At 42.2% G+C, this 15,580-nt stretch overlaps 1 protein-coding gene across 1 annotated transcript in view; it reads right to left on the bottom strand.

Moving 5' to 3' along the window:
• Window positions 1-9,312, bottom strand: part of LOC310798920 (stromal interaction molecule 1-like) — a gene marked incomplete at its 5' end in the record, with an annotated part of 46,595 nt that extends 37,283 nt beyond the window's left edge. The window contains one exon of the mRNA XM_083661477.1: window positions 9,183-9,312. Coding sequence (XP_083517603.1) covers window positions 9,183-9,312 — 130 coding nt within the window. The remainder of the gene's footprint in view (window positions 1-9,182) is intronic.
• Window positions 9,313-15,580: the final 6,268 nt, after the last annotated feature.

The raw sequence follows: 15,580 nt of genomic DNA, 5'->3' as shown, positions 1-15,580 counted from the left end.
TGTGTGTCTGGTTCCCCTCAGTGTGGAGGTGTTTTGGGCAAGTGGGGTAAATATTAGGACAGGATCAGATTAGAGAGGAGCAGTTTCAGTGCTTTTCAGTTTACACACACACACACACACACACACGTGCGCACACACACACGCGCGTGCGCACACACACGCAAGCAAACACACACACACACACACACACACACACACACACACACATCACTATACAACGCACAAATGATGTGATTAAGGTCACAGTGTGCTGAAAGTTTTGATGGTTCAGTTTGTCTCAGTATCAGATCAACTGCCAACAAGTCAGCTGCAGTCTAACTGCACATCCATGTCTGTCTAACTACAAATACTTTGCTGCACTTAAGTAGGGTTTTATTTCACCCATCTGTACTGGATTTATTTTGTACTTTTACTCCCCCCTTTTTTTACACAAATACCTGTACTTTCTACTCCTTACATTTTCAAAACGGGCCCGTTACTTTAGTTTTAATGCATAACAGACAAAAAAAACGATGTATCGTTTTCACGTTTCAGCTTTCACGCGTTATGTGCACCTTTTTTTGTAGAAAAAACATATCACACAAATTAATTATTAATCAAAGTATAGTCTTTATACATCTTAAAACATGTTTTCAGGGGGTCTTGTGAGTTTAATAGTCTTCGGATTATATTAATATGACGTGAGTTTCAGGCAGCTTTGCACAGAAACAGCTGGTAAAAATACTTCTTACTTTGATACTTTATTACATTTCAGAGCCTGTACTTTTTTACTTTTACTTGAATACACAAGTTGAAGGTGGAGAACAGAGGAACTGTGAGAAGAAGCTGTATCTGCTAAGAAGCACACACACACACACACACACACACACACACACACACACACACACACACACACACACACACACGCGCACACACACACAGAAGAGGAGGAAGAGTGAATCTGACAAATTGATGAACTTTAATAAAAGTATTTTTTTTCCAACAGGTCCCTCATTCCCTTTTTCCAAAATTGCTCAGCCCTAGTTACAGTCTCAGGTGGCTTACTGTACTTTTGTTTTGTAAGTGTTCAGCTTGGTTAGCGTTAGCTTCGGGCAGAGATGTTTGCAAGTCATTTTTTTACAAGTCCAAGTCAAGTGTCAAGTCTTTGAGCTAGAATCCACGTTGACGGAAGCGTTGAGCAGGAGCCTCGTCACTCACACCAGAAACGGTTTGGTTCACACCTCCCCCGGCGCTGCCCTACCCCATGCCTGGCTACTCCAGTGCAGTGCGCTACACGCTTGAAAGATACAACAGAAGCTGAGACAGTATGGCTGCAGCACGTGTGCAGCGTAGCTTCAGCGTGACGTGGCGTGCAGCTGGTGTGATCAGGTCTCGCCTGTTAACAAGGAAGCTGAAATGAAACTGTAAGTCAAGTCTCAAGTCTTTGAGGGGCAAGTCTAAGTCAAGTCTCTCTTATGGATGAGTGTTCTATCATCTGCTGCATGCCATCCGGTCTGCTTAGAACACTGCATAATAGCTAAAGCTAAACTAAGGAACCAAGGATATCAAATCATGTTAGGATGTTCATCAATTATCGAAAATCGATAATTGATCGTTAAGGAATTGAATCGATCATGTGGAATTTGGATCAATTATTCTTATTCTTATTATTTATTATTATTATTATTAATTTTTTTTGCAGACTAGGTTTGGGTGGAATTCGTTCCTCCTCGCCCCACTCCATTGCACAGCCGACTAACGTGAGGTGGAGCTTCATATAGTCTCTAGTTTTCTGGCTGGGCACGGGCCTTTGTGCCAACAAAACTGTTTTAAACATGGGGAATTCACACCGGCATGCGCCGGGGACACAAACAAACGCACCCAGCGGTCTGCGGACCTCAGTGAGGCTCAGGCCTGTTGATTTGACTCTTGTGCTGTCAGCTAAGCTGGAAGACGCCGATTGCCTTACATCATGTAACCTGACATGTAACATGTTTGTTTACCTGGCCACAGCGCTAGTGTCTGATATTCTTACTACACAGCGGCATCGCCATTATAGCTGGCCGAGAACACGCAACGTTATTACCAGACCAGAGTAAAAAAAATAAAAAATAAAAATATATATTATTATTATTATTATTATTATTATTATTATTATTATTATTACGCTATCGATAATCGATTAATCGATAATTGATCGTTAATTTTCCCGATTTTCGATTATGGAAATTTTTCAAAATGAACATCCCTAAATCATGTACATTGTTATCCTCACTCCTTTATCTATTAGCACTAGCGTTATCTTATACCCGTCCCTGTGTGACCATCTAGTCAGGCCTCACTCACAGAGTTGGCATGCAGCCTCTCTCCTCTCTCTCCCCAGAGGGGTTTCATAGTCCATGTCCCTTCCTGATTCCAACTCCGTTCAGCTGTGTGCTCCTCCACTCTGGAGCTCTCCGTGGTGCTGAACCCGCCTCGAGTCATTTTGTCCACTAATTAGCCATTTTTGCCCATTCAGTCGGCCCTATGACCTAATAAGAAAAATCTGGCGTCGTTAGGTCACCAGCAGGGCGGTGCTCTTTACACTTCCCGAAAGATTCAGCGTGATCACACGTAGATTTTTTGTTACCTTTATTTAACCAGGCAAGTCATTAAGAACAAATTCTTATTTACAATGGCGACCTGGCAAATGGCATAGCTGTGTGGCCGAACACAATTCTGCTCTCTTACTCTCACTCACACGCACGCGCACACACACACGCACCACCAGGGGCGTTTCTATGGGCGGGCCCGGGTAGGCACAGGCCCGCCCACTTCTTGCCCTGGCCCAGGTGGTTTGCAGTCTTTGTCTACTCTGTTTATTTGTGTGATTCAACGTTACATTTCATTTCCTGTGTGATGTTTGCATCGGAAATCTACCACAATGCAGCGCTGCCCAAATGCGCATAATAGACTACATGCACAACTCCTTTACTTCCTGAAATTAGTACAGCTTCTTTATTTCCTGTCCTACACTATTGGATGAACTGATTAATCAGGTGTGCCTGATCATTGTTGTGACTGCAGCACACCTGACATTAAATCAGTTCATCCAATAGTGATGACAGGAAATAAAGAAGCTGTACTAATTTCAGGAAGTAGTGGAGTTGTGCATGTAGCCCATTGTTTGTTTTCTAGAGGCAAACTTGCTGCTGCCTTGCTAGCTAATGGTTTTGTAGCTTAAAAACGCAGGGCACATCATCTCCAGAGTCTAATGCATGACGACTTCATGACATCCAGAAATTTTGCTAGATGTTATGGATTGTCTGTGGCCCACCAATTTTATCCAGGCCCACCTATAATTGAATTTCTGCCTACGCCACTGACACGCACACGCGCACGCACACACACACACACACACACACACACACGCACACACACACTAGGGCTGTTGAAACGAATTTTGATATTCGAATATTATTCAAATTTAATAATTATGAACGAAATTCGATTATTATTATTTTTTAACACGTTAAGTGCCATAGCCGAGATAATTCGTCTTACATAATCCAACGCTTGAGTGCCAGAGCCGAAATAACTCGTCTTACATAAACATTTTTTTTTTTTGACGGTGGGACATCAATCAACAACTTTTACATCTTCGAGATCACTATTGGAGCAAGAGAATGTGTATAATCTATTTTACCGACCCACTAAGTGTTGACAGTGCTCCCCCAGACGAGCGAAATCAAAGAAAAAACTGCCGCGGGAGCAAGCCATTCAAGGAAATGGCGAGGCGATTTTACAGTAATCCATTCCACACTTGTCTTGCCCGAGAGCGGCCGCGCAGGCAGCCGCACACAGAGAGCGGAGAGCGATTTGCAAAATAGATTATAGGTGAAACACACTTTGAAACACCTCAGAAAGGCCAGAATCAACATCTGCCCATCGCCCACGCATTCCCCGGCCCATCTTGACTCGCACAAGGAGCGTCCGCACGCAGGCAAGCATGCAGGCAGGCACGCAGGCAGGCAGGCAGGCAGCAGCAACGCGCTTCTGACACGCCCGCTGTAGAGCCAGGAGGAAGGAGGAGAAGACACACGGAGGGAGGAGTTTGAATGAGAGGGGTGTTTCCTGTTGTTATGGAGGAAATTACTGTTCAAAACTATTGTTTAGAATGTCTGACGGTCTTACTGATGCCAAAAATGAATGGTTAAAGTGACTGTTCTGTCGAATTTCACAAAAAGCCATTTATCTCTGAATAAATTTCCAGACGCTGAAACCATGCTGTACTCAACGGCTAATATCTACATAACTACTAACTCTGCAAACTAACTCTTTTAGACAGAGAAAGCACACATTCTATTAGTTATTTTTAGATGATTGGTGTTCATGAATTCTTAACAGAAAATAATCCTCGGCTCTTGTAAAATGAGCCAGAATCCTCAAAAAAAAACCTGGCACAACTTACCTACAGGATGAAAAAATGGCTGGCACTCAATGTGTTAAAAACGAATATTTTTTTTTTTTAATTTTTTTTTTTTTTTTAATTTTTTTTTTTTAAGAACACTAGAACAGTGACAAGTTCTGACAACATACTTGAAGAAAAGAGTGTTAACTGAAGTTGACTGTTGGAAGCTGCTATACTGATGTAAACCTACCTGTAGCTCTTAAAATGTATGTTCATTCATTGTTAACTGAAGTTGACTGTTGAAGCTGCTATACTGAATGTAAACCTGTAGCTCTTAAGTGCAATACGTGACAGATTTTTTTGTTGTTCATGGCTCATTGTTGTTTTGGCAAAGTTTACTTATTTGTTTATTGATAAGGAGCTCAAACAAAGGCTGTGTCTTTTTTTATTATCAATTATTTTATTTTAGCATTTCAGACAGCACCAATACATCACTGATGAATATTAACTAAGCTCTGGTTATCTGACCTATTTTCTAATGCAATGAATGTATGTACATTGTACAAGGAACATGTTTTCTTAAATAAACATCATTGCTGGACTATTTGTGATAAGCCTACCGGTAATATTATTTTGAATATTCATCCACCATTCACTTTTCCATCTACATTTGGTAAAATGCTTAGAAAAAGTTTTACTTGGTCAAACCCAAAGATTCAGCTATATTTAGAATCAGAACACAACATAAGAGAAGACAACAATTCACTCAGACCAAATTTTTTTTTTTTTTTTTTTTAATTCAATTAAAAATTAATTAAAATATTCGAATATAATTCGAATATTAAAATGTATAAAGCACTGAAATTCGAATTTGATTATAGAGGGAGATTGACAGCCCTAACACACACACACACACACACACACACACACACACACACACACACACACACACACACGCACACACACACACACATTCATGCTTTCATTTCTAGCAGGCTAGACTACTGCAACAGTCTTTTCAATGGTCTTCCCAAAAAAGCTATTAAACAACTACAGCTCATTCAGAATGCGGCTGCTAGAGTTCTAACAAGAACCAAGAAAGCTGAACACATTACACCAGTTCTCAAATCCCTGCATTGGCTGCCAGTAAATCTTAGAATAGACTTTAAAATTCTGCTAATAGTTTACAAATCTCTCAACGGGTCAGGCCCACACTACATCTCTGAAATGCTTCTACACTATGAACCATCCAGATCCCTGAGATCTTCAGGCACTGGTCTACTAATTGTCCCGAGGACCAAATCAAAACATGGTGAAGCCACGTTCTCCCACTATGCCTCTCATAACTGGAACAAACTCCCTGAACACATTAGATCTGCCCCTACTCTGCCTATTTTTAAATCCAAGCTAAAGACCTTTATGTTTACTCTTGCTTTTAACTGCTACTAAACTACTGCCTCTCTCGGCCTGTAATTTAAAAAAAAAAGATTCCTGTACACTTCCAACAAATGGACTGTGCATGTAATAATAATACTGAAGAATGCCTTGTAACTTATTTAAAACAGAAATAATGTTTCATGTTTGTTAATTTGAGTATATATTTTAACTAAAACTGTCGGCTGTGTTTTTTATATGTGCATTGCTTTGCTGCTTGTTTTTTCGATTATTTTTTTGTAAAGCACCTTGAATTGCCTTTGTGTATGAAAGGTGCTATATAAATAAAATTTGACTTGACTTGACTTGACACACACACTGCATTCTTATGATAGGATTATAGCATGCAGTATCAGCATTGATTAGATGGCATTGTTATTAGTAGACATTTCCTTAATAAAATAAAGATTGTTCACAAGTGCCAAATCTCGAGTCCAAGGCAAGTCTCAAGTCTTTTGAGGATGAGTCTCAAGTCACTGAGTCGCTCAAGTCCCAAGTCCCCATCTCTGGCTTCAGGGTCAGCCGCTCGCTGACCGGTTGACAGAGCTGCTAAGCCTGTGTGTAGCACTTAAGCTAGCTCTCAGCTGTCAGCCAAACTTCAGAGAGAGAGAGGGCTTCACACATTACATCCAACTATTTATAGCCAGACTGTCCTCTCTCTCTGTAACCTGCAGCTGGAACCTTAAGGTATGTGGGGATTTGCCATCAGATATCTTGTAATAATAACCTTTATTTTAACCAGGAATATTCTCTTTGAGATTCAAGAATCTCTTTTGCAAGGGATCAGTCCTAGCCAAGACAGCAACATACGTTTCATACAAGCATAGAAATGTTTCACATAAAAGAACAGACAGACACAAGACAGTAGGGGTGTGCCACCTTAGGCACCTCACGATTCGATTCGATTACGATTAAGGGTGCTACGATTCGATTATTAAACGATTATTACGATTATTACGATTAATCACGATTTTCGATGCATCTTTTTCACCAAACAGGATTATTTTTAAGCAAGGTATATTTGTCAGTATCCATTAATTAAAGTGAACAAACAAATGTACCTCCATTATCTTCAGTTGCGACTGAAGTCCACGCATCACATGTTACAGCCACCCTGCATGCTTTCTTCAGTGATTCCAGTTTCCAGTACTTCGGTTTTGGTCTCGTTTTACAGTTAAGGAACTGCTTTCCAGGCGAAATACCGTATTTTTTGCAAATAAAGCAAAAAAAAAATTGCAAAAAAAATTGCAAAAAAATAAATAAATTGCAATTTTTTGCAAATCGATAATGGAACATTGTGAATCGATTTTAATCGTCACGTGACTCATCGCGATGCATCTAAAAAACGATTAATCGGCACACCCCTACAAGACAGCATATAACTGACTTTTGGTCTATCAGCACCGGTGCCACCCAGGGTGCCGTTCTTTCCTCGTACTTCTTCAGACTGTACAACCAACAGCTGCACCTCCAGTCACCGCTGGTCCGTCAAGCTCCTGAAGTTTGCAGATGACGCCACCCTAGGGGTCATCTCAGATGGAGACGAGTCTGAATACAGGCAGGAGGTTGACCATCTGGTGACTTGGTGCAGTCAAACACAACCTGATGTTAAACGCTCAAAAGACAGTGGAGATGATTGTGGACTACAGGAGGAACACAGCCCCACCTTCCCCCATCACCCAGTCAACACTGTGGAGTCCTTCCGCTTCCTGGGATCTATCATCACCTGGGGAAGCTAAGCAGCTCTGGCCTAGGATACTCCTTGGATGGGAGACTGTTGCTGGAAGTGGTGTTGGAGGACCAGTAGGAGGTGCGCTTCCCCTCTGGTCCGAAAGGTCTCTGATGAATAATCTCCCCAATGCCCCAGGGCAGAGACAGAGACTCTGTCCTGTGAGTGAGCACCGTCCTTCGGATGAGACTTTTAACCGAGGTCCTGACTCTCTGTGGTCATTAAAAGATCCCTCCGCACTCTTCAAGTTCAAGTTCAAGTTCAAGTATATTTATTGTCATTGTTAAATTGCTCCAACAACAAGATATAGACAAGCAAGCAAGCAAGCATCTCCCTCTTCACAAGAGTAGGGGTGTAACCCCGGTGCCCTGGCTAAATTCCCAAATAGGCGTTCCTTCAATCATGGTCACCTAATCATCCCTCATGACTTAATTGGCACATTCAGTCCTCAACTCTCCACCGTGATAGGCTGATGTGTGGTGAGCGTTCTGGCGCAAACTGGCTGCCGCGCATCACCCAGGTGGGTGCTAAACATCGGTCGGTGGATGAGTTGAGTTCCCTCCCCCTCCCTGCTCTGATATGTGAAGCGCTTTGACTGTCTGGAAAGGCGCTATATAAATCCAATCAATTATCATCAGCCAGGACTGAAATGGGAGCTCAACATCAGAGCTCTCACCAAGAAGGCACAGCAGAGGATGAACTTCATGCAGCAGAAGTGCCAAAGGCCACGATGGTGCACTTCTACACCTCCATCGTTGAGTCCATCCTCACCTCCTCCATCAGCGTCTGGTACGCTGCTGCCACTCAAAAAGACATCAACAGACTTCAGCACATCATCTGCTGTGCTGAGAAGGTGATCGGATGCAACCTGCCATCCCTTCAGGATCTGCACACAGCCAGGACACTGAAGCGGTCTCGTAAGATCATGGCCGACCCCTCCCACCCCGGCCACAAACTTCAAAACACTCCCCCTCGGCAAGAGACTGAGGTCCGTCAACACCAGAACCTCTCGACAACAAGAACAGCTTCTTCCCAACTGCCATCAGCCTCATCAACAAGGTCTACCAAGGACTCCACCAACCCCATGAAGAAATAAAAGATTATATTCTAGAATATCTTAACACTGCAAATAAGATAATATATTTTCTGGTGTTACTTCTTACTTGAATATTTATTTGGTTATTTGAACAGTGAACAGTAGCCTATTTTGCAATTTATACAGATTGGCTGCAACTGAGCTCACTGCTTTCCTTTCTTTTTCTATACCACTTTTAGCCAGCAGGAGGCAGGTAGGTTAATCTAAAACAATATCCCATGTTTTCCTGCAGAACCTTTCATTAGAAAATGGACACCTGAATCGTCATTCATTGTCATCGTTCAAAGTGTGCAACACGACAAATTATAAGATGCATAGGCCTACAACAAAATGTTTGAGTTAATAGCTTAGCGATGGCTAGGTGGAGCTAACCTGACGCTGCCCGATGGATGTAGGTTGGTTCACATTTTTGTTTCACAAGGATTGTGAATTTGTGAACAATACCGCCCCCATCTGGCGGAGTCAGGTTAAGGTGGAGCCGCCGGTGACCAAAACACTGCAGTCATGTCTAGTTGTTTAGGGCTGCTGCCTTCACTGTTTGTTGTGATGCACACCACGCGGTCCTTGCTGAGTCCCCATGATGTCCTCCTGGGTCCCCATGATGTCCTCCTGAGTCCCCATGATGTCCTCCTGGGTCCCCATGATGTCCTCCTGAGTCCCCATGATGTCCTCCTGGGTCCCCATGATGTCCTCCTGGGTCCAGCGGGCTAGCTAGCTGCTGGCTAGTTGCAGGGAGGCTAGCGCTAGCATGATAACGTAGACTCATGCTTTCGTGCCACTCTTTGGTGTGGTACCTTTTGAGATGGTGGAAGAGGATAGTGGTGTTTCCCGTTGTGCTGAGGACTGGTCACAGACATATTTTGCACCTAACGCTGGTCTGTGGTCTGTGCTTTGTCAGACAAGACAATTGAGCTGACTGATAAACTGCCAGTAAACTAATCCAGGGCAGTTTAGAGTACAGCGACCCTCGCTTTCGCTTGTACTCAATGGACTGATCATTTCCTCATTTAGCAGACTGCTGCGGTCAATGGATATTAAATCCCATGGTCTTTGCTGCGGTGTGCGGTCAGACGGAGTTGTTGTTGTTGGGTGGGAGGAGGAGCCGAGATTGCGGAAGCACGCGCTTGTTTCTCTGCTGTTAAATAAGATAACGTTATCGAAATTACAGCTCATAAATCTATCATCTTTGGAAGCATTGTTTCATGGAGTGTCCCTTTAAGGCCAAAACTCTTAATATCTCTTAGTTGGCATTCATTAAACACACAAGGATAGAAATACATTTCAAATCACATCAACACATTACTGTCACTTAAAATTACCTTCATACCCTTTACATAACAATGAAAATATATTTCAGATTGTGTAAACCTCCCTTTAGACTCACCGATTTCGCTTTCGGAGGTTTCATTCAACAGGTTTCAAATATAAGATTTTTAAGGTTGAATTGGATGTTGAAAAGGTGTTGAAAATTAGCATTCCACTATAAACACTTAACACTGTGTATCTGGTTGTTGTGCGCATATATGTATGTTACATCTCCAATGCTCTGTGATGTCCATATGAAATAAACTTAACCTTAACCTTTTGTTAAAACACTTTTCCTCTACACCACCATCTCCATTCATCTGATTGATTGATCCAGTGCACCTGGTACAGCTAGCCTACAGAGCCTGACCACAGCCCAACTCTGATTGGCTCAGAGTGCTGTCAGTCACACTGCAGGATTACAAGCCCCACCCACTTCTGTTTCATGTAAAATGCATTGGTGATACATTTTGCAGTGTAAACATTGGTGACCTGGGTTTACAATTCTCAAATTGTGTGTCCTCAAGTTAAAGCAACTCTGCTCAACACGTGGTAAAAAATCTGGCAGGGTTTGATGAACGGTTAATGAGTTATGACAATTAGTGTCAGGGCGTGTTTCATTAAAAGTTCAGAGATTTATCATTTCAAAACGGTTTCACGTATCCAAATAATTTTGATAACTTTAAGATCAGGGTAGTCCAGAGATGACACAGAAAAAGGTTGGGGTGATTTGGCCTAACGGTCTAGGAGGAGTTCACAAAATAGGGAAATTTGGATTTGTTGTAATAAGCCACGCCCACATCAATCATTCATTACAATATTTCAGATATTGACTTGTTCATGTCGGTTAATGATGGAAATCGAATTTCGTACGAATCCATCCGGCCAATTATGAGATATAAACCTTTTGCAGCTGTGGCGCCCCCTAGTGGTACAACTGAAACTTCTGTCTGTCTTTTACGGTAAAGCCATATGGGCAACATGTGGTCAAAGAATGCGCGGGACTCAACCAACGCTTTACGAGTTATGGCCAATTTAGTGTCAGGGCGTGTTTCGATATAAGTTTAGACATTTATCATTTCAAAACGGTTTCACGTATCCAAAATCCTATTGATACCTTTAGGTTGGGGATCTATGTGCCCAGTCTGGCTACTCTAAAGCTGTTTTCACACATACAGACAGGGAAATTACCTGTAAATCAAGACTGGCTATTTCCCGGAATTTCCCTTCACACCTGAGGATCACATGTGTGAAAATAGCAGCTAAAGTACCTGTATTTGAGGGGGGTCGGGGGCACTGCAGAGCGGTTGGGGAGTGACGTGTGCACTTGGATGGGGAATCGTCCTTATTTTATCCCTATCATATCAATCGTGGTCATTAGGGACAGTTCGTCAATAAAATCATAGGCAATACAAGGTGGGCATCATGCACGTGACAAAATTAAGCAAAGCACACAAACTGCTCGACTTGCACTATAAGCTGTCAGACAATTTAACGTTATCCACCTTATTTTTGTGAGGCTCCCACTGTAAAATAATTCTGGGAGCAATATCCGGTCTAGAACGTGAGCAGCTGTGTTTACGCTGGCTTGACGCTGCCTGGATACTACTCTGCACTGCAGCCCATGACTGCAGCGCATGCCTCCTCGCATCGCATTTCCTTGTCGAACTCCGACGTTAAACGTTTACTCGTCACAAAATAACACTCGTTTTGGGAATGTAGCCTAATGATGTTATCTATCACATCCGCTAACCTGTTGCTCGTTGAACAAGTCGGCATTTATCAGCTCAGCTGCTATTGTTTCATGTTAATTTTGGATGATTTAACATTGGCTGTAAGGTAATTTAACCGTTGCACGCTGCGCTGTGCAGCAGGCATGGGGAGGAGGACGTAGGGCAGAGGAGACGAGAAGATAATTTCGCCAGTTTGCTTTGATGTGCGCGAATGATTAGATGATGCACGCTGGAAGTGAACGTTAAGCAACGTGTGTACACCTCGCCCATGAGAGAAGGACCGGCAAATGACTTGACACGTTTCACACTTGAGTCGCTCTGCCAGCATACCGGTGCTGTCACTACCGAGGAAGTGGTGAAATGTCCGCGATGACGGGGCTTATACCGGAAAACAACTTTCACACATGAAGGCATTACACCGCTTTCTGGTCATTTCCCGGTATAAAGCGCATGTGTGAAAACGGCTTAAGCATTACAGTTTCTGCTGTACATACAGTTTTAGCGGAGAAGTATAAAAAAAACGACAGAGAAGCGAGCATGTGGATATCAAGTACCACTTTGTACGATCTGCACAAGCTCAGGGCAAGATATCTATAGAGTATTGTCCTACAACAGAGATGGTAGCTGATGTCTTAACCAAGCCATTGACAAAGGCTAAGTTTGAGAAATTTGTATTTGGGTATTTGTTTGGAGAATAATGTGATTTTGCACGCACGCGCACACGCACGCGCACGCACACACACACACACATACAAACACACACACACACACACACACACACACACACACACACATAAACACACACACACACACACACACACACACACATGGTGTCTCTCTCCTCACCTGAGGCTGCGTTGGCGTTGGAAGGTGGATGGCGGTCCGGCTGGGCGTCGTCACCTCTGTCACTCTGAACACACACACTCAACACACTCAACACACTCAACACACACAAACACACTAACCACACACACACCATGTCTGCACGGGGAAAGACAGAGAGATTAAAAAATTTTAAGTTATCCTTTATTTATCCCTGAATCTGAATTGTTTCCTATCCATAAGGGCGTGCCCCAGGGCTCAGTGCTGGGCCCCATTTTATTTACTATTTATATTAATTGTCTGGGTCATATAATGTGTCAAATGCCAATTTTCATTTCTACTCAAATCAACTCTCAATAACTGTCAAACTATTCATCATTCATCTAGTTTGACAGTTATTGAGAGTTGATTTGAGTTAATGAGTTATTAATTTGAGTTAGTGTGGACCAGTGATGTTACTGGTCCACACTTTAACACTCAATAACTGTCAAATTAAATTAGACTTCAAAACAGTTTACAGTTTTCTGATATACTACTGATGTTCTAATGATACAAAGCTGGTTGAAAAAGGGCAGAGTGTTCCTTTAACTGCCGCAGGGTTCCACATTTCTGGGTGTCGTCAAGTGACGTCACGCTGATTCGTCCTATAATAATGTTGGTGATTATTTATTTTTGTTTTTTTGTAATTGTGTTTATGACAAAGTGTTGCTGTTGGAGGAAGATAAGGGTGTTGCCTGTTGGTAGTTTGGGGTGTGAAAGTGTGAAGAGTTTTGAAAAAGTGAGTAAACAATCCAACCAAGTGAAAAACTGAAGTAAAGAGAAAAGTAAGGAATCCAGTGGAGTCTGGCAATGCGTCGGAGGAATGAGGATGCACCCTTTTCTGAAAACAACTTGAACGTTAGTTTCTCTTCACACAGCTCCTGGCTGTCTGTCTGCCTCGACATGCTTTTTACTGACTGACTGACTTTAAACTCACTTTAACATTACTAATGTAAGAAAGCGTGTGATGAAGTCTCTCTGTGTTTACCTCATAGTTTGTCTGGTAGATCATGCGTCTCACCTCCAAAGCGCTCCTCGGATCCTCCAGAGGTTCAGCCCACACTCAGTCCCATCTGAGCCCCGGCCACAGGCGCTCTGTGCGGGGAGGGGAGATCTACTGGAAGACGGAAGACTGAGCTCATGTAGGCTAAAGCCAGCTGTGTTGTGTCAGCGAATATAAGAGCGGCTAAACTGCTAAAGAAGAAAAGGAGAGGTTGTTAGTAGCCTGTGTTACAGGGACACCTAGTGGTGCCCTTAAATGGTACATGTTATACCCGGATGTTGTATGTGGGCATGCGCGGGGGAAGACGATGCACTCCAGTGAACAGCTTTTACTATTTACATACTGAGAATGGAGTGTGTACCAAAACATGCATATCTTGATTACTGTTTAGAACTCTGACTTAATGTTTTTGCTTTATTTATTTTGTTTTGTTGTTTATTTGATTGTCTGTTCCAATTTTGTAAATGTTTAGTCTGAATTTTTTTGTATAGCCTAACGTTATTAATGCCAGACTTTGTTTATTGAATAAAAAAAAATAAAAAAAAATTACATACTGAGAAGAGCGTTCTCAATGTGTGTTAATGGTCTTCTGTGGTCCCAGCTCTCTTCTGGTCATTGACCAGGTCCTGCCGTGTAGTTCTGGGCTGATCCCTCACCTTTCTCATGATCATTGATGCCCCACGAGGTGCAAACAAAGGTTTCTTTACCAAATATTAAGTTCTGTTTTTCCTGATGTATCAAATACTTATTTCATGCAATTAAAATGCAAATTAATTACTTAAAAATCAATGTGATTTTCTAGATTTTTGTTTTAGATTCCGTCTCTCACAGTTGAAGTGTACCTATGATAAAAATGACAGACCTCTACATGCTTTGTAAGTGGGAAAACCTGCAAAATCGGCAGTGTATCAAATACTTGTTCTCCCCACTGTACACAAATACGATATATAGGCTATATATATATATATACTCTCAACATTAACGTTGAGTGTTGTAGTTATATGAACTGAACAAAGAAAACGCTCTGAATCTATAGGACTACTCAGCCACCCGGAAATGTGGAACCCCACATCAGTTAACTAGTAGGCCTATGAGTTGTTCTAAACAAATGTTAATATCTCAAAAACTATACATCACATCACTTATATTTTGACATTCTGAGTGACAGCAGAAGTAGCTCAAGAGTTTGATGTATAATATATGCATGTCATGTTAAAGCTATGTGAACTGTCACAGTTTTTAAAATGTAAACAGGGTCAGCCGGCTAGAGTCAGACGCTCAAGCTCAAGTTCCCTATCAATTCCCAATTCTACTCTGCACATAAAATGAAGATCTATTTGTAATGTGCATGCGCTATTTTCTGGGTCTCCAGTCCTGGAAGAAAAGGCAAAAATGGGAACTGGGTGAGGGTCAAGATGTCAGGTCAAGAGAGGCTGAATTAAGCCTAAATAAGTGAAGACCCAGCAGTTCTCCATTGTGTTGACTGAGAACCTGACAAAACATTATGTTCTCTATGATGTAAACTAGACCAGTGGCTCTCAATATGGGGTCAGGGGACCAGCAAAGGCCATTGAGGGTGTAGTGGCAATCTAGCAACAAAAAATGCCACTTGAGGTAACTTGAAGACATTTCCAACTCATGGTGATGCAAAAAGGGAGGTCCGCCATGGAATATGCATTTGACGTTTTATTATTGCAAATATTTAAAAATACACCTACAAAAGGCCGGGTGCACTGAGTAATGGTATAAAAACGAGCTCATAACATTTACTTACTAAACAAACAAACAGACTATATTGCATAGCAAGACCTCAACCACAGCTGACCACACAAAGTTGAAAAACTTTGTGGCTTCCCAGTTGCTGATTCCCTCATGCCGTGCACCTGTGACCCACCTATGTAGAGTAATGTGAGGGTGATTACCTAGGTGCTCATGCCCTCTAGTGTACAGGTGAACCAACTACAGCTAAGTTGACCCCTGACACCAATATCCATACCACACACATGCACAACATATTAAAACACACATCAAAATTGGCTACAACAGAGGC

The sequence above is a fragment of the Poromitra crassiceps genome, assembly GCF_964638095.1.
Source record: "Poromitra crassiceps genome assembly, chromosome: 26".
Lineage (NCBI taxonomy): Eukaryota > Metazoa > Chordata > Actinopteri > Beryciformes > Melamphaidae > Poromitra > Poromitra crassiceps.
The sequence above is the reverse complement of the archived record's forward strand: the minus strand, read 5'-3'. Positions and strand labels throughout refer to the sequence as shown.